Raw genomic sequence first — 20430 nt, 5'->3', positions numbered from 1 at the left:
GAAGAAATATTCAAGGGATCAACTGCTACCATAGTGCTTCATAAAGAAAGCAACAGAATACCAATCAAGAAGGGTGTAAGGCAGGGGGACACAATCTCTCCAATGCTATTTACCGCGTGCTTACAGGAGGTTTTTAGAACCCTAAAATGGGAAAAGTTAGAGATAAGAGTTAATGGCGAATACCTTAGTAACCTGCGCTTTGCCGATGACATTGCATTGCTGAGTAACTCAGGAACGAATTGCAACTCATGATTACGGAGTTAGACAAGGAGAGCAGAAAGGTTGGTCTTAAAATTATTCTCCTGAAAACGAAAGTAATGTACAACAACCTCGGAAAGGAGCAGCGCTTCGAGATAGGTAATAGTGCACTTGAAGTTGTAAAAGAATGTCTACTTAGGGCAAGTAATAACCGCAGAGCCTAACCACGAGATTGAAGTAACTAGAAGAATAAGAATGGGGTGGAGTACATTCGGCAAGCACTCTCAAATTATGGCATGTAGATTGCCACTATCCCTCAAGAGGAAGGTATATAACAGCTGTATCTTGCCGGTGCTTAGCTACGGAGCAGAAACCTGGAGACTTACAAAGAGGGTTCAGCTTAAATTGAGGACGACGCAGCGAGCAATGGAAAGAAAAATGGCAGGTGTAACCTTAAGAGACAAGAAGAGAGCAGAGTGGATTAGGGGACAAACGGGGGTTAAGGATATCATAGTTGAAATAAAGAAGAGGAAATGGACATGGGCCGGGCATGTAGTGCGTAGACAGGATAACCGCTGGTCATTAAGGGTAACTGACTGGATTCCCATAGAAGGGAAGCGGGTTAGGGGGAGACAGAAGGTTAGGGGGGCAGACGAGATTAAGAAGTTTGCGGGTATAAATTGGCAGCAGCAAGCACAGGACCGGGTTAACTGGCGGAACATGGGAGAGGCCTTTGTCCTGCAGTGGACGAAGTCAGGCTAATGATGATGATGATGATGATGATGGTTCTAATAACTTCCCCAGTACATTCCTTGGCAATACTGTCTGTTAGATTTCATTAATATTGTGTTAAAACACGGAAAAACGAGCCCTTAAGTATACACTTCTTTCCCTTATATATATATATATATATATATATATATATATATATATATATATATATATATATATATATATATATGTGCTAGGTGAAGGAGGCTGCTTCCTATTGTTGTCATTCGGAATCCTCTCTACCAAACCTAGCACGGGCTTCTGGAGGTTGGGTTTGACACTGTTATACAAACTGTCATTACTTCCTAGTATTCACTACATTTCTAAAGTTACGAAGACAGGGATGCTAAGGGTGAAACCACTCGAGATGATGCGGACACTCCTGCACTGCGGAAAAAAAGAAAATTATTATTGACCTGTTTCTGCTCATATTATTAGGTCCATTACCTAGTTATTATCAGCCTGTAAGCGCTTTTTAATTAGGACACGACTGGCACAGCAGCCTATATATACGCAATATCTTCATTGCCATCCTTCTAACATATATATGGCGTTTATTGTCAAGAAAAGCCAGCACTATATAATAGTCTACGCTTTACTAGGCCTCCGAAAAAATGGTGCTTGTGCATTCTTTAAATTTTTTGAGCGGATAAATAGAAAACAGCAATCCCAAGAAATGTACTGTACATGTGCAGTGTACAAATGTACGCTATTCTTGTGTGTCTCGAAGTTTCTCAGAGAACAGGAAGAATTGAAAATAAGCTTCAAGAGAGGGTTGGTATATATTCTGCTTGAACTTCAATGTATTAGTATACTGGATAGGTACAATTAATGGGTCACATAGTTTCATGAATGAATCTGTGCTTGGAGAACTGTAATGTGAAAACGTATATTGCATGCTAGAGCGCAAATGTTTGTGGTTGTGTTGCAGAACTTAGTTACATACGCAAAGGAAACAATAAACACCTGTACAAGCACTCGTCCTAATGGCTTTTTCTTTCCTGAATATTTTTCGTGTCAGGCCAAATTGTGTACCAACTAGCCCTACTTTTACTGCTGGTAATGGATAATAAGCGGTATACATCACCTGCTTTCTGATGCTACTGTTGTGCGTATGCAGAATTTGAAATACGATCACAAGTCTTTGCTAATGCTAGAAAAGTGCGCTACCTATAGAGTGCAGAGTAAACATACCGAAAAGATAATTTGGTAACGACGTAAAATTATGCGTAATGAATTTTCGAGATACATTGCCAGGTCGTCATTTCTTCGCGCTTCGCTGTTGGCATATCAACAACTTCTCTCAATATTTATGTGACTATCTTGGTAATAGAAATGAAATTCTATTTAGTACAGGCTCACATTGAGTTTACCTTTATTGTTCCTAACAGGTGCCATATCACGAGTATATGCCAATGGTAAGGACAAACAAGTTATTTTGTTTGCGCATGATATGAAGGAAATCACGCAGCTAGAAAAAAATGTAGGGCACCTATAACTTCTACACTGCCCCCTTTAAAGCGAATATTACCAATGCTGAAGGTCTTAGAACGTACACATTGCCATGACGAAAACAAGTGCCTTCCTCAGTAGTACTAATTGGAAAGCAAATCACAGAAACCTAAGGTGCGTGATTTAGCATTCTACCTATAAACAGCCTAAATCGTACAAGTGTGAATAAATTTCAGCGCATTTGCAAGGAACCAAGTGTGTGCCGCAAGCACCTTGAATGAAAGCAATTTAAATGATTGAGCAATCACTAATTTGTTTTTTGGCTAAATGGGTTCATAGAATACAAAATAACACAACACCTGATAGTGTCTGGCGGCTGTGCATAAAATGATTGGAAAACAAGAGTTCAACTATATGTGCATGCCACAGGCAGTTTATACAAGGTGTCCCTTTTTTCACGTAGTTCAATTTACAAACTTTAGAACGTCGTTACGCGAAGCAAACCTAGTGCATATTGTTCGTAGTAAACTCAAATAGCCGCTACAACTTTTTGTTAATGATATCATAAATAGTCATAATTATAATTGTGATTCGAAGTTATTCGCTCAATTATCAATATATTGATTGATATGTGGGCTTTAACGTTCCAAAACGACCATATGCTTGAGAGACACCGTAGTGAGGGGCTCCGAAAATTTCGACCACCTGGGGCTCTTTAACATGCACTCAAATCTGAGCAGACTGGCCTACAGCATTTTCGCCTCCATCGAAAATGCAGCCGCCACAACCGGGATTCGATTCAGTCACATGCGGGTCAGCAGCCGAGTACCTTAGCCACTAGACCACTGCGGCGGGCTAATTATCAAAACATCAAAGAGGTAAATATGCGCATGCTAAACGATATCTCTGTGTTCTACATCCAACAACGCACTCATCAGGTGTAGATTTTTTCAGTTAAAAACGAAAGCCCACGAAACATGATAAATAACACGTGAATGCGCCCTCAGCTACAAAATTAAACAGCGCCCTCAAATGATCCCACTGGAAGCAGCCGCTTTGCCTGTTTTCGTTGCCAGAAATAGCATTCCGCATATTGACAAAAATACAAGTCAGGCGCCAAAACTTTTGTCGCAATATTGCAGGCATTCCTTCAGATTGATTGTACGTCACTACCACAATCCATACACGGTCACCTGTTCTCATTGATTATGCAGCTGAACCACTGTTCTGAATAAATCCTGGCTGTTAAAGATCAAAACGGCGCGGTTTCGTCGAACTGGAAGTAGCAGCAAGAGCGCTGCGCGTTATTTATTCCCACGTTTATTTCGTTTATTATGGCTACATTAAAAAGAGCTTGTTTAAGGCACTGCTTCCTGATGCGCGCAGTAGCGCAATCACGTGTTATTGTTCACATTTTGCAGGCTTACTTTATTATCAGAAAACGAAAAGTGAATGCACAATTAGTACTTCACTGAAAGGAGCACATAGAGAGGTCGTTTCAGCTTGTGAACAAATGCCTTTTTGGCATTTTTATAATTAGGCGAATAGTTTTGTAGTTACAAATGTACTTATGGCTAACTTATTCAGTGTTATGAACGAGAAATTGTAATGTCTACTACATTATAAGTATTACAATATGCACTTGAGTTGTTTTCCGTAACGACGTTCGTATTTTTTAATCGCCCTGCGTGAAAAGTTTGGCATTCTGAAGAGATTACACAGCTACTCTTCTACTCCTGCACAAGAGCAGCAAATTTTGATCGTAAGGTCCGGCAGATGTCATATCCTCCGAGCTACTCACGGCCCAGTAGAAGTATTCTAACAATTAGATTATGCATCAAAATGATTAAATGGTACGAAGAATAACATTACAATTGAAATTTGCAGATGTCATCTCACACATCAGCAGTGATTGCCATGGTTAAAAATCTTGGTACATTATCAGAGACAGATCCTCAAACAATAGTTAAAAATGAATAGGCAGATGGCAAGGACAATAGTATGTAGTAGCGAGAAATACCGCAAATTCTTTTGAGAGCACGAGCCCCTAAATAGTAAAAAGTGTAAGACTATCTACGTCATGAAAAAATCTTATGCATACTGATGTAAAGGAAGTTAAAAAAAGATTATAGGCTGGTTTGCTTCATTGCAGTCACCTTAAAATTACAACTAATAATAAAGAGGAATCTGTTCAACTACTGCAGTTTGCCAGTGCAGGGACCTGAAAAAAAGACACTTGGAAGGAAGTTCGACGATACAGTGGTCATTGCTACGGAAATAGTACAAAGTGGCCCACAAACATATGGAGACAACAGATAGCACAAAAAAAGCAGAAGTAGTAGCTAGCTGATATAAAAATAAAATAAAAACTAAACCAAGTAACGCCATGAAGACATTCAAATGTCACAATTTTGCCAAAAGGGCGAAGCAATGAATGTGATGGTGACCTATTCGAATGTTTCACGAAGCAAGGCAAGCATTTTTATGAGCAATAATATTTGTATTAGACATGCACTTGCTAAGTAGCCAAGTGCTTTGCGGTGGGGTATCAGTAAATGACCACAACAAGGCTCGTGTGTAGTGACGGCGTTGAGGAGAATCGCCTCCTGTGGGCAGCGCATGCTGGTGCTAAGGGCTATACGTCGTGTGTCGTCACTGGTGGTAGTTTGTTATGTGTAGAGCGCATGTAAAACTAGACGGCCACTCTACTTACACTTCTGGCACCAATTTTAGTTTGTTAAGAGTGCAGCCCGTGGAAGATTCCGCCTGCTGTGGAGGGAAGAGCCGCGCGCTGATCGTTGCCGTGATAGCGCGGCAACTATTTGCGCCCCCTCCTCTTGTTCACTCGCGAGGTAAGTGCGCGCCCAGAAGAACTTGGCCGGTAAGACAATGTTCACTCCACAGAAAGTCGAGGCCATGCATCCTAACCCTTTAATTGCTAGCGCAATAAAATATGCAGTCATTTAGAACATTAGACACGACATCAACACACTGCAGGCTCAATAAAGGACGGCCAACGTTAGGTAGGGTGACAGTATTACGTTAATCGGAGGCTATGAATGGATTCAACTCGCCAGGACTGGGTAGCTGGAGGCCATTGGGAGACACCCTATGGCCTTCCGGGCACAAGACACGTGCTGGGGCTGATGATGTTGTGGTCCGTGTTACTTACATATTGCAGCTGTTTTATCGGGTGCCACTCTTGCTCACTTTAATTTGAGACCTTCATGGAAACCGCATGTGGTGCCATCAAGCTTCACTGAAGTAGCGTAGCTGTCTGGCAATAGTGTGTATACTTCTGAAGTCTCACAAGTGATTGAATGTCCCAGTACGTCAGCTACATTTCTCTCGTTGATGTAAATTTTTTGCTATGATTGCCCTGTGTCCCACTCCTTTCGTGAACCACGAGTTTGCTGAACTTCACGAATAATGAAAGGATAAAACCTAACCTATATTCTTCAACTCATTTTCTTACAGGAGGTGCACGTCGACTTAATGGTAAAGAACCACTCAAACTTTCTAAATCAATGACAATAATCACTGAACTGATATCTGAGCCTAGGACAAGCTATCATGATTTTTACGGTAATTAGTTCACGAGAGGATGTTTTAAAGCTACAAATGATCGAGCCTTGCATAATTCATCCTGTTTCACCTATCTCTTTAGGCATTCAATAAGCACGTGGTTTTCTCTGTGAGCTGCGATTTAAACTCTGTTCGTGCCAGGAAGTCAATATTTTTTAACAGCAAAATTTAGTCGAAGACATAGCGGTATAAGTAGGCAAATCTTACACCTCGCAGGAGTCGATTTTTTGCGAAGCGTTCATCTCGTAAGAGAATGCTGCACTTTTTGGATTTCCGCACAGCTTTACGCCACGTATCAACATGTTTTTTTTGTAAATAAACAGTTAGGCAGCAACCTGTTTTAAGTATAAGGGAAAGAAGATGAAGATGAGCGCGTGGGATGGGAGAATAAAGAGAATGATGTTAAGGCATCGGATGCATCGTTTCTGTATGTTCTAAATATAAGGTATTGACGGCGAGATTTCAACCCATGCAAGAGTAATGTTCCTGCTGATTTGTGCTGCATCATCACAATGAGCGTTCTGGAATTACAACCACCACCCCCTTTCCTGCCTTCGCCTAGTCATCCGGCTGTCCCATGAAACCATTGGAAGCAGGCCTTCCGGATGTACATGGTGGCTTCTGGAGTGTTAGATCTTCCAGTCGACCACCGGAAAGCGATCCTGCTTGCCTGTCTTGGCTTGGAGGGACAGCGGATCTTCTTCACATTGAAGCTGGCAGACGTGCAGTCTGGCTTTCCTACCGCCTCTCTTCCCAGCTCTTCAAGTACAGGCGACACCAGCTCGACAAACGATGCGTATGACTCTGCAATTGCCTTGCTTTCGAACCATTTCAATCGTTCAGTCAACGTTATCGTGGCTCGACAACGGTTGAGGCACCATGCTCAGCATGCAGATGTAACAGTGGAAGAATACATCACTACTTTGCGAATTCTCATCACTGACTGTGATTTTGCAAATCTCGCTGATGACATGTTACGTGACCAGCTCGTCTCGAAGACTATGAATCATCAGTTACGTGAGCGTTTACTTTTTGAAGGTTCCTCACTGACGCTCACGAGCTATTACACTCGCTAACCAATACGAACAAGCCGTCAGCCAAGCTAAAAAAAATTTGCGATGACGCTTCAGTTCGCCATGTGAAAAAGACGCAAACTCTTCTCTGCCTCCAGAAGGAAGAAATGAATGTGCATATTTTACTAAGCGCAAAGCCAAACCATTGGGGTATTCTGTATAAGGCACCACAAACTTTCGAGCTTGTTATCGTTGTGAGGCGGCTGATCACCTTATAATTAATCATGCGTGTAAGGCTCGCTGGCACAGATGCCATTTCTGCAAGAAAATTGGGCACTTAGACGTTATGTGCAGGTTGTCTGCATACTCTGTGAAAGTTCGACAAGTTGATGACGATGGCGACATTAGCTCAGTGTAGCAGAAAAACAGTTTGTGTTGTCAAGGGACACAGGCAGGGCATTCACGCATTCATCGCAGTGTAAAGTCACACTATCTTGTTTCTAGTTAATATGAAATCTTCTCTCACTAATTTGGCTGAAGAACTCTATTGTCAGTTTTTTTGAGCACTTATCCTTTAAAGTCGACCTCAGTGCAGCTTTTCTACTACACCAAGCCGAAGATAACAGTTCGAGGATGTTTTGTCGCTTCAGCGGCGTATCAAGACAGAACTCCTTGCATTCTTATGTATGTTGTACTTGAGGGCACCACTGTATTGGGCTTAGACGCCATTGCGGCCCTAGAGATGAACATTGAAGGTAAACCACTTCAGTGCCTTGCATTGTCCCTCCAGCACTCCTACATTGCCAACTGAGTTATGTTCAGAGTGTGAGAATCTTTTTCATCAACAGCTTGGACTTTCCAACTGATTCAAGCCCAAAATTAAGAATCATGAGTTCATTCCACCCGTTTTCAGCAAATTACCACAGCTACCATTTACCCTACGTGAAAACGTGTCGTCTGAGCTGCAGAAATTTGAAGCTCAAGACATAATCAAGTGCGTTGCCACCTCTCAGTGGGTTCCTCCTATAGTGGTTGTTCGAAAAAAGGATGGCTCAATACGAATGTTTGTTGATAGCTTTCCACTACCACAGACAGATGAGCTGTTGCGCAGCTTCGCTGGCGCCAAGCCATTCTCGAATTGGGATTTGGCTTCTGCTTACCATCAACTTGACCTAGATCCTTAACGTTGTGACCTGACTACTTTCATTACGCTTTTTGCTTCGAAAGAGTATGCTTTGGCTTTAATTCAGCGTCGTCGGTTGGTCATTTCATGTTGGTCAGAACGACTGCTAAGCTACAACTACAGTGTAGAAGAGTACCGCAAGGGAAGTGATATTGTGGTAGCTGATGTACTCTCTCGACTTCCGTTACCCGGAGAAACCGGACAGGTCGCTGACGATCAATTTGTTTGCCTGCTTTCTCTAATGTTAGCCTTGGCAGAATGACAAGCAGCGAGTGCATCTGACAAGATAATCACAAAAGTGATGGACTTCGTTTCGGCTTCTTGGCCTGAAAAAAATATCTAGAAACGGTGTGATTGCCATATTTTAATGTGCATGCCGAACTACCATTGTGCACAACTTGCTCTACCACGGTGAAAGGATCGTAGTTCCTAGTAGCCTTACTCATTGTTTGATGGAAGTCGCACGTGAATCGCCTCCGGGGGTGAGTCTACGACAAGTAGACTGCGAGAGAAGTACTGGTGCCCTCGAATGAATGACCTTGTAGAAGAACTAGTTAAACCATGTATAGTTTACGAGTCAAGTGACAAGTCTGCACGGCCTACTGCAGCTCTATGCAGCCAGTAACTGCCCCTGACGAGCATTGGTAAAAAATTGTGATTCATATCATTGGCCATTTTGCGCAAGTTTCAATCAAGAGTCGTTATTCGGTTACGCCTATTGATTATCACTGGAAATGGCCAGAAGAAGTTTTTTTCAAGACAAGTTTCTACGGCTATGGTCAAAAACACTTTGTTAAAGGTGTTCGTTCGTTATGGCTACCCAAAATAAATGGTTTTGGAACATGGACCACAATTAAGCTCGGTTGAATTTGAGGAGTTCATTTGAGAACGTGGCATAGGCCATTAATTTTCTTCTGTCTACCACCCGCAAGCAAACGGTCTTGTAGAAAGGTAAAAAAAGTGTTCAAGTCCATTGTTCAGATGGCAGTATTCGAACGGCATGATATCCGTGTGGCCGTGACGGAATATTTGGGCGTCTACCGCTGCACGCCCTGTGCCACAACAGGAGCGGCACGCACCGTTCTCCTGCAAGGACGACTGCCACGAAGTCGACTATTCACTGCTAGATTACCGAATTCTTCACTTCATGAAAATCCAGCAGAGTCGATGAAACAGCTGCATCAGCGTGTCCAACAAAAACAAGCTTCTGCCAAACTTTACACTGACTGCCGTCGTAGAGCTCGGACCAGAAACATTGCCTTCGGTGACTACATCCTTGTGAGAAAGCTATCTGTTCACGAGAAATTATGCTCGCACTTTTCGGAATTGAAGAAAATCATTAAGCAACGACGGCCAGCCACATTTATTATAAAAGACGGTCACGTATGAAACTCTTCCGAATTTTGAGAAGTGCACCCAGAAGCCACGAGAAGCTGATAAGCAAGGAATTCTAAATTGGAATCTACCCTCATCGAACGAACCTTTTTCAAGGTAGCGCACCTGCGAGTGAACAACACGATGACTGTCCACGTACGCCAGGCCAAGGGACCACAGCCAAAACCAACGAATCATCTTCAGTGCTGTCAGAGCCATGTTCACTGCAGTCGGAACCATCTTCACCGCAGAACAAAATATACGGCCAGCTATTACGGAAGAGCCGACGAGTGAAAAAAAAACTACATCGAAGCTCGGGGACTGTGCTACGCAAGCGATAGCTTTTTTATTTTATCAGCTGGGAAAACGATGTATATAGGAAAGAAGATGAAGAACGGAGAATAAAGAATCGAAGAAGATGGGATTGCAGGATGAAGAGAATGATGTTAAGGCATCGGATGCATTGTTTGCGTATGTTCTAAATACAACACCATTAAAAAAATACGAGTAAGTACCTGCAGCTGTAAATGCAGAAACCCGTTAAAAATTACGAGGAAAGGTCTTGTGAGATTTTTATGAAATTTGGCACATACGTTCACATGCAACACATAACAACCAGTGCGTATTTTTATGGGTTTTTCTTGACTTTTCACCGATATCGTGGCATTGTACTTTGAATGCAATGTGGGCTCTCGAGATAGCAAAAAACGCTGGTGAGATGAGAGAATGAAGAGTATGGTAGGCCCTTGCCAAACGAATACCAAAGTCGCATTGGCCCATGCAGCCTATCGAAGCACCGGCTCTTTATGGAAAGCGTAGCGTCATGCTTCTTGCAACATTATGTCAATGTATCGCGGCATACCTGCATTGTTTTCCAAGCTTTGTGAAAATGTCAGTATTGATAGAGTTTAATAGGAAGCTCAGTGGACGCTTGAGATCTTTTGGCACTTCTGTTAGGAACAACAACGCCAATTTACCATTTTTCTATTATTCGACTGAAGTACAATAGTCAGGACGTAGAAAGTCGGCTGGAAAATACAGCGCAGTGGCAGACCCTGCGCCCCTTGTCTCCAGCCATTGCTACAGTCTGGGCAAACTTTGGCCTGTACAACTTTGGCTCAGAGAATACGTATTTCAAGTTATTTGCTGCATAGTCGTTTTACTGAGCCCTTTTGCATGCTATTGTTTGAGCTGCTGAGGAGAGTTGGCAATGACACTACCCTTTTGTTTTGTTTTTTCTTAATTTTGTAGATGACCACCTGGTTACAGAGCATAAACATTTATTTTAATATCATTCAGCAGTATAGCAACGAGTCTTTAGCTTTCGGTCGTTCTGAAACAAAAATATTTCGGTTATAAAAGTAATTGACTTCATTGATATGTACGGGTTAACGTTTCAAAATCACCGAATGATTATGAGAGACGCCGTAGTGGAGAGCTCGGGAAATTTCGACCACCTAGGGTTTTTTAACGTGCACCAAATTCTGAGCACACGGGCCTACTACATTTCCTTCTCCATCGGAAATGCAGCCGCTGCGGTCGGTATTCTATCCCGCGACCTGCAGTTCAGCAGCCGAGTACCTTAGCCACTAGACCACCATGGCGGGGCCGTTATCAAAGTAGGAACTATACTTGCCATAGTCGTTCCTTTTGTACCATATTAGTTTTAATGTCCGCAGAGATTTCGATTCCCCTCCGATGTCTCTATGTTAGGGTCAGAAGGGACAATTAAAACCTCAAGTAGCTTTAGCACATTTATAGTGATGTCTGTCGCAGCCCCTTGGGCCCCAGATAACCGTAAAACGCGGCATAATTTTTAAGAAAATAGCTGGTCAACTCTCATGGCAACACACAAAATTGGGCCGATGTGTGCTTCTGCAAGTTCCCATTGCGCTTTAAAGATTTTATTACACCTACCAACAAAACAATGCATTCTATACACTTCTCACGCTGTACAGAAATTATTTTTTTCTTGCTAAAAAACAAGAAATTTTCTTAGCGTATAAATTGTGAAATATAAAATTAATTTATTAAAATAAGTACTTAACACGTGCATTTGAGGAGCTCTCGTTTTCCTGAAGCTTAACAACTTTTAGGAAAAAAAAGAAATTAGAAAGAACAATTTCGCTAGATTTTGCTGCAACCCTTAACATCCAAAATTCTAAAGAGCTAATTCAAAATATCGCGTATCGCTGTATTCCCGAAGGAGGTAGTAAACCAAGGAAGTGTAAGTTCAATGGCTTTTTATGTGTTAGTATAAACTTATGGTTTCACGTAGAACCAGCACTCACGTTACAGCACAGATGCTTGTGTAATTGAAACAAAACTTACGCTACGATGTGAGGGTGTGAATATCATACGCATTTATTGTTCGCGACACCTCCGTGCAGAGCAACATTGTTATAAAGCTTACTGAATCAAAGAAATAAAATGTTATGTTTATTAGACTTTGAGAAGTGCACCGATTGTACACGTGCATAGGACCTTTTTCATTGGAGTATACACATGGCATGGCCTTCGGGTAGAATACGTGACAGCCAGAGAGAATGATTTTGTTCCAATCATGCCGGTAGTACAGTTTTTAATATTTCAATGCATTCGTTCTATAGTTCCGGTGACAGTTTTTTATGAAGTTACCGCATAAAAATTACTAATATCTTATCACCGTTTCTCGGTAAAATACTTTGAATCACCTTTGGGCATACCTTTACAACGTGATCCTTGGTGTCTATAAAAAAGGTTTTTATGATGTGCGCGATGGTATGTTGTTATTCATAACCAGACCAGTCAATTATATTTGTCAAACACTTACCCGTATGAGAATTTTTTTCTACGCTTGTTAAGCAGGTGATGACTGCGGGAGCACCCAGACGTAGGCGGCTAGACACACATAGATAGATAGATAGATAGATAGATAGATAGATAGATAGATAGATAGATAGATAAATAGATAGATAGATAGATAGATAGATAGATAGATAGATAGATAGATAGATAGATAATAGATAGATAGATAGATAGATTGAAACGCAAACGTTTCAAAAATGCAAACGTTCTTTGAAACGTTTTGCGTTTGAAATAACGACTACAATTTACATTAACCCAACAAATGAAAACCATTTATAAATGGAGTCTATATACATTGCATATGAGCTAGAGCTACTGAGAGAAAGTAACAAGTATTCTGCAATTTCCACCTATCTACAATGCAGAGAAAAATACCACCGCTCTAGCACTCCATACATATGGTGAATCAGGAAAAGCTGAAATGCGTGGCCATATAGTTTTGCATATGTTCAACCAGACACTGAACTAGTGCATTTCCCAATTATTGGTTACAGGGAACTACCCCTTCAGTGCACCCATGGCATTGTTTCGTAATTTTAGAGACCGGAAGTCATCGATCATTGCTAGGATGTTCTCGAACCAAATGCAATCACAGACGTCGCAGCCGAAGCTAAAGTGCCGCTAGAGAAACGGGCTCCCTCAACCACAACGTCGATGCCTTCGCGCCTGCAACGCCACTTGTGCAGCTCGCAATTTTCGCGCTTGACATCGCGAGGTATCTCGCTAGTAAGGTTGGCAGGATCCCCTTGCCACCGGCGCTTGCAATAGCGTCCACGATTGGCGTGGCTTGAAAGGCTACTGGACCATCTGTATTCAGTTTGCAGGAACTGCCGACACTCAGCCTGTTTTTGTGACCGGACTGCAGTATCGGCTGATAGGATCAATGGCTTAGTCATGTGGAAGCTCCTCGTTGAAACGTATGCGTGTGCTCGCTGACACAGCTGTGATGGGATGGACGACATCACTTACAGCGGCGCCAGAGGCAAGCTTCTTGAACACGACACTAAAAATGACCTAACTGAGAGCACAGCCAATGGAGACCACTCGTTACACTGATGTCAAAGGGTTTTTTTTTTCTCGTGGCCGCATGCAGCTTTCGCTGTGCATTAGGAAGGAAAAAAACGCACTTTAGCCATTTGCGGAATGCACCCGGCTAGGCAGCGTTGCACAAATATAAAGAAAAATTTCCGCTAACCTGCCCGAAGGGGATCGTGAGGAAATGCACTTGCATTTCTTGCGCCGAGAGTTTGCGGCATAGTAATTTGGATGGCATAAATTCATGACGAAACAAGGATTTGTACTGTAACCACTTACTATCACAATCAGCCACCAATGAAAAGTGGAAAGTGAGGAACATGCTTCAATTCATTTACATATACGTTCGAGCAAGTGGACGGGATAGTGGGTAGCAGGAAGGAGGGACCGAGAACGGCGAAAGGAGGAGGGGCGAAGCACTGCACCTACCCTCGCCTACTCTGCCAGCACACAAGCGAGAGCTCTGCCGTGCTCCTGCGATGCGACCGCCCTTGCACCCTGTAGTACGCTCCTCCTCTCAACTCACTCTCCCCTCCTCCGCCCGAATCTCCTGCTGCAGTTACAAGGGGCGAGGACAAGTGCACGCGCCGACAGCTGTTACTATGAGAGAGAGAGTACGATTGGAGAGGTAATACCTGCCGGCACGCAGACACCACCAGACGTCTGACACAGCACGACTAAGAACTCCATTGGCCTTGAAAACAGTCGTGTCGACTCCTGAGCAGGCAACTTACTCCAAAATGCCGTGCGTTTTAATCCTAAAAACAAAGTCAATAATGCAACCTTGCTCCCAATGTCGTCGCTACTAAATTGTCATAGATCTGGCAATGCGAGCCACGCCACTCAGAAAGTGAGCCAGCGTCCCGGGTGTTCCTTAAACATGCCTATCTCATCGTCTTCGTGGGAGAGCTGTTGTCACCAACGTCAGTAGGTGCCATGCTTTCCCTGAGAAACGTAGCTGGGCAGGGCTTGACTCCCACAACGCCAATTCTCTCAGAACCAGCGTCCAGCGGCGGGGAGCGAAAAAAAGTTTTAAAAAACCGTCCGTGAGCCCTACAAGCATTTCCTCCAGGCTGGCTTGCCTGAGGAGACGGCGAGGTAGCCCGATCGCACAAGTATTGACTAAGCAATTAAAGCCTCTACTTTTTGGCTGCCAGGGAAAGGCGAAACAAGCAACGCAAGCACCAAATTGTTCCGGGAGAAAGTCCTATTTCCCCTCTCATCAGTGAAACTCGGAGCGGAGGAGCATTGCGTCAAGAGGTGCAATAACTATTCGGTGGACCGAATGTAGTTGACTGATACCCAGGAGAGCACTATCTTGTGTTTGTGTGTGATTGGTGCTTCAATCAAAGAGGTGAAGCCCGACAGGGCTTCAAAAGAACGCTTGAATGTGCTGGACGTGGCTCTAAACCGTGTAACGGTTCAACCACCACGCTCCTGGTTTGTGAAACTTCTAAGCTCTCTATGCTGTAAATAAGTGTATGAAGTGCCATAAACATGTTTGTTTTTCGTAAAGCCATCTTGTCAGCGTTCGTTTCCTCCACCCGAAGTTACGCCACCCTACCACGAGAGACCGGGTTCGACGTAACCCTGACGTTCCGGCAACCCACGTCAGCGAAAAAGTGTCGGGTAGACCCCGGTCTGCAACAACTGGTGATAAGCACTGAAATTTGAAGCGGCTACTACTGAACAGCACTGGAATTCGCAACAACTAGTGATCAGCGGTGGGATACGAAGCTACAAGTGACAACAACAGCCGGCCCACGGGAAGCAGCTGGCTCGAAACGTGGATTACGTATGGGTGAGTGCTTGGCTTTTCCTTTGAATGAACCAGGTTCTAAAAGAGGGTAAATTTGAAAACTGGTAGTTAACTTTGTCGAAAGACTCAGTTTCGCCGTTTCGAGAAGTTATTTTGGAAGTAGCGGGCACTCAGTACAACCGTGGAATTACGGGAGCTGCAGAAGTCAAACATGTTGCTGTTGCGCGAGGAAATGGGAATTGATACATGAGGTTTGGCACAAAAACCCATAATCATTCAAGCGAATAATAATTTGGGGGCTGAGGATGAGGAACTAAGCAAAGAATGGAACCTCATCATTGAAAGAAAGTTAAGAGCAGCTCAGACGGAAAGAAAGGGGGAAACAAAAAGGAAGATCTCAAGATGACATTTTTCTGCCGAAATTTGGAGTTTAGTAACTGCTTGGGACCCCAGCGAGGAGTACTTCTTCTCGACAAGGAGGCAGACTTCGAGAAGTCTAAGTACATGCAGCCATATGAGGTATCATGGGATATGGGTCTGTATCTTAGACTCTTGGGAACGAAAGTGTAGGTAACTGTCATGTGAGCGAAATACTTGGTTTCAGAAGCAACCCACGGTTCTGCCCTGCGAGGCTGCGGATGTTGTTGCGTGACTCAGTGAGCAGGATACAAACAACTACGAAGTTGTTAAAGCAGAGCTAATCAAGAGATTCGGAACTTCTGTTAGCAAAAAGAAAGAAAGACACAGACTGGAGTCTGAAAGCGAGGCGCGCCGCAAACCGCTGAAAGTTGAGGCACGTCTTGAAGCGCAAGAACCAGAGATCGCGCCAGTAATGTAGCCGCGTATTCTAGAGTCCATCAAGGTAGAGTAAGCAGAGAACGAGGCCATGGCCGGTCTGGAAGTAGGGACGATGTCGAAAGACGTTCTTTGCGTGGTTGAGGAAGGTGTCAGCAGCCCTGATTGGCTCAGTGAAGAGCAGGAAACCTTTCTAGTTCTTCAAGAGGACGTTTCGACATCGTCAAATGTAGCGCAATGGATCATGAGAGCAATAATGTGACGCTTCAGCAGTGCATCAATATCATTGAGGTGGTACGGAAACATCGCCGAAAAAGAAAGAAGTGGAAGCATACGGCACTGCGAAAGCCTACGACAAGTCCCACTCCGTCGCCAGAAAGACGAAAGGGTACGCCGGTAATCCGTTTCATGAAACGTCAATGGTGGCGTTCAGGGAGGCACAAGCAGCGGGCCAGGTGTGAGTGGCAGAAAGGAGGTGCGTCGCCCCAAGGAAACGTGCGGTTAAGTTCGACCACTTCGGGAAGGCGACCTTGTCCGAACGGTCAAAGCAAAAAAGGCACCATTGCTCAGTACCGCGTGGGAGCGAACACAAAGGCACTATTACCCAGGCATCCCTCCTGTTTCTGGCGTCCATGTTGCATTCCTGAGGAGAGACGGCCGAAGTGCTGAATGAGGTGTGAAAGCAGGACACCGCGTAGTGTTTGTGCGTTTTGTAACCTCTGGCGTGCTCAAAAACGGCCGAGACTGTGACCCCATCGTGTGCGATTAGAGCGAATCTAGTTGGCAGAAAGGGGGAGCAGACGGCTCGTGTAACGTATTAAATATGGTTACTCAGTGTTGCATTGAATATACAGATTTCAGCCCGTTTCATTTTGTAATTTACGCGATGTGTTTTAAACCTTTTTAAAAGAAAACCACTGAGCTAAAGGCTGAAGCTTAGTAAAAAACTTTATTCATTACTGCGAATACGTGCAGAAAGTGAAAACTGAAAAATTGTGTTATTTTTCTAGTATTTTCAAATGTTTAGTGTCAAATCGTATGAGCATTTGGGGGAAGATATGGCAAATGAGCATTTGGGGGAAGATATTAGCGTAGACAGAATGATTTCGTAAAATGATTAAGCTTGACGCGACATGGTAGAGTTGTCGTTACGTGCTGTGAGAGTTAAGAGTCATCTAGCGTACGGTTTTAGCATAAAACCTGTGCAATTATTGTAAGTGTTTTCAATGAGCATTTCACCTAGGATTACTTTTCTGTTGTACACAGTGTGTTACAACGTAATGTATAAAGGAACATTTAGGCAAACTGTGAGGGAATATACGTTTGTTAATTGGTGCTATGTAATTTGGAACGCTATAGAATTGAGAGCAATTGAAACGCTCAGGAGAGCCCAGTGGTTTTCACTGAGATGTGTTAGCATAGGCAGGTAAATTTAACCGAATTAAGCTGCGAAAGACAGTGGTTGTTTTCTCTATTTCATTGTTTTTTTTTCAAGACTGATCGATCGATTGATCATGAGCGGATCATAAACCTTTCCATAAACGTTGAGGTAGATTACGGACTATAGGTAACAGTGTAGGTTAGGGTTTCGGGAGGCTGGTGAGTTTAATGTCTCAATAGTAGACGGTTCTTAACGGCCGTAAACAAAGACGGACGTTAGGAAAATTTTAGCGCTCACTGAATCCGAGTTCCGGACTAATGCTTTCAGCAGGACAGAACCGACAAAAGTGGTCAGGAACGAAAAGAAGGAAGCTGCTTTCTTAAGACGAGAGACACTACGAATCAGCCGTTAACTTAGAAGGTTCCAGACTACGACTGAGTTGTTGACGGTTAAGTGTTATGTTAGAAATTGAGGCCTTGGTGCCGTTCGATGTCAAGACGATAGTGGTAACGAAAAAAGATGCGCTCTACTTGAGCCAGAATTCGGGCTTTCGAGAGATGACCTGCTGCGCTTCGGGAAAGAAGTGTGCTTGCATTGTGTAGGCCATTCATCAGTTGCAGGGTTACCTTAGAAGAGCTAAATTTAAAGTAAAGACAGATCATTGTCTCCCTACGTGGCTGCGAATCGTGACATATAAGAACAGTCGCCTTATGAGGTGGGGCAGGATTTTTCAGAAATAACATTTTGACGTTAGGTATAAGAAGGGCAATTTAAATGAAAATGCTGACGCGCTCAGCTGCTCTTTCTAAGCCATTCAGAGAGGCTCTTGAAAAAGTATCAAAATTGATATTTGAGTTTTTTCGTGCAAGTTCCTATATGAATGTGTAAGGTAGCACGTTTCGTTTCTCAGCACGAGGGAGTCCTGAGAGTTTTGAGTGAGAGCTTTAATGTAAAGCTAGTAAAGAAAATTGGTTTGCCATCCCTCTCTTGGCTTGGTTTGTTCGAAGGGGCCGAGAGCTTGCTTGTGCATGTGGGCGAGTTTCAAATACGCTGTCAAAGTTTTCGGCAATTACCCAGACCATGCGACAAGCGAAGGTGAATCCCTGGCATTAAGCTACGGACCCTTTCGTCTCCACTTCGTGCAGAAGCGGTGTCTGCTACCCTTCGTGACTCATCTGGCGAGGGAAAAGTTTTGACCCTCGTCAGTAGGCGCCACTCTGCCCCTGAGAAACGTAGCTGGGCAGCGCGTCCTCGCCTGAAACCCAAGTTCTCTCGGAACCAGCGCATGGCTGCGGGGAGCGACAAAAAGATTAGAAGACGGTTCGTGAGCCCTACAAGCATTTTCTCCAGGCTGGCTTGTTTGTGGAGATGGTGAGGAAGCCCGACTGCGCAGGTAGTCACTAAGCAATTAAAGTCTCTACTCCTTGGCTGCCCTTCCAGGGAAAGGTTGAAGAAGCAACCCAACCGCCAATTGTTCCGGGAGAGAACCCCATTTCTCTCTCCTCAGTGAAACTCATACCAGAGGAGCATTGCGTCAAGAAGTGAAATGACTGTTCTGCGGACCGGCCTGCCGCGGTGGTCTAATAGCGAAGGTACTCGGCTGCTCACTCACAGGTCGCGGGATCGAATCCCGGCTGCGGCAGCTGCATTTCTAATAGAGGCGGAAATGCTGCAGGCCCGTTTGCTCAGGTTCGGGTCCACGTTAAAGAACACCAGGTAGTCGAAATTACCGGAGTCCTCTAGTACGGCGTCTCTCATAATTATATGGTGGTTTTAGAACATCAAATCGCACATAGGGAGCGAGTGTACTTGAATGAAGCTTCAGAAAGAGTTATCTTGTGTTTGTATTTGGTTGGTGCTTAATTCAAGGATGAGGAGCCTGACAGGGCTTAAAAAGAACGCTTGAAAGTGCTGGACGTTGCTCTGAGCTATAACGGTTCAACCACAATGCTTGTGGAATATTATACTCCTAACCTCTTTATGCTGTAAATAAGTGTTTATTGTGCCATAAACCTGTTTGTTTTTCGTTACGCCATCTCGTCAGCGTTCGTTTCCTCCACCCGAAGTTACGCCATCCTACCACAAGAGACCGGTTCCGACGTAACCCTGACGTTTCGGCAACCCACGTCAGCGGGGAAGCGTCGGGTAGACGCCGGTCAGCAACAACTGGGGATCAGCGTGGTATTCGAAGCGACTACTGGTGAACAGCGCGGGGATTCGCAACATAGCCTTCGATCTTTGAAAGTCTTGTCTTAAATCAAGATTGGACTAGGAGCTTTCTAGAACAACTTTATTAGAGCTGCGAAGCCAATCAGCTGTACCATCTCTTGCGCATTCTATTGAATGGGTGTGTCGAGTGTCCAGAAATATGCTGACACAACCGCTGAGATGGGAAGCGGGAGAGTGGGTTGCGTAGTCCCTAATGGCCGAACGTCTCGGTGTCCGCAGGGTAGGAAAATCCGGCCGTCTAACTCGAGATTTTAATTGCAGGCTTGCAGCTCACGGCAGCCGTACAAGAGGAGAAGAAAATGTATGGTAGAAACGATAAAGCGGATGCTATAGTACGGAAGGAGAAGTGAAAGGTAAACAAGAAGTCAAATGTTAACAGAGCTAGCACCTGTGTGGAACGACACGTGGATGAAGCATATACTATTGTTTCAATTACCTTCCTTCAGGAGGAGTCAGCTTTTCAGTCGAGAACTTAAGTTGAATGTTTAGTTGGCGAAACAAAGCCAAACATCGTAAAGGCGTCAATTTACCAATATCCATGACACCCGGACCTAATACGTGCGTGACTCCGGTCCGAGCACGAAGCGAGCCATAAGCTCAAGAGCTCAAACCGGGCCCGGGCACTACCCAACAATTCATCCTTTACCCGGCCCGACCGTAGGGCCAGGCCAGGCCTGTATCAGTGCTCTAGCTCATCGTGTTCTGCCCTCACATCAACGCGCCATCAAATGCGGTGCTTTTATTAGGGGTGAAACAACACATTGTGAAGCTCACGGCGTATAGCCAGCGTAGCCATCTAAATAAAGTC

At 44.0% G+C, this 20430-nt stretch overlaps 1 protein-coding gene across 3 annotated transcripts in view; it reads left to right on the top strand.

Moving 5' to 3' along the window:
• The window catches only part of LOC142768597 (uncharacterized), a 60650-nt gene that overhangs the window by 34430 nt on the left and 5790 nt on the right, over positions 1-20430 (top strand). For all 3 annotated transcript variants that reach the window (XM_075870603.1, XM_075870602.1, XM_075870604.1), the window contains 2 exons: positions 2361-2387; positions 5899-5919. In XM_075870603.1, coding sequence (XP_075726718.1) covers positions 2361-2387; positions 5899-5919 — 48 coding nt within the window. The remainder of the gene's footprint in view (positions 1-2360; positions 2388-5898; positions 5920-20430) is intronic.

The sequence above is a fragment of the Rhipicephalus microplus genome, chromosome 8 (assembly GCF_043290135.1).
Source record: "Rhipicephalus microplus isolate Deutch F79 chromosome 8, USDA_Rmic, whole genome shotgun sequence".
Classification (NCBI taxonomy): Eukaryota; Metazoa; Arthropoda; class Arachnida; order Ixodida; family Ixodidae; genus Rhipicephalus; species Rhipicephalus microplus.
Note: the sequence above shows the minus strand (reverse complement) of the source record. Positions and strands in the feature narration are given on the sequence as shown.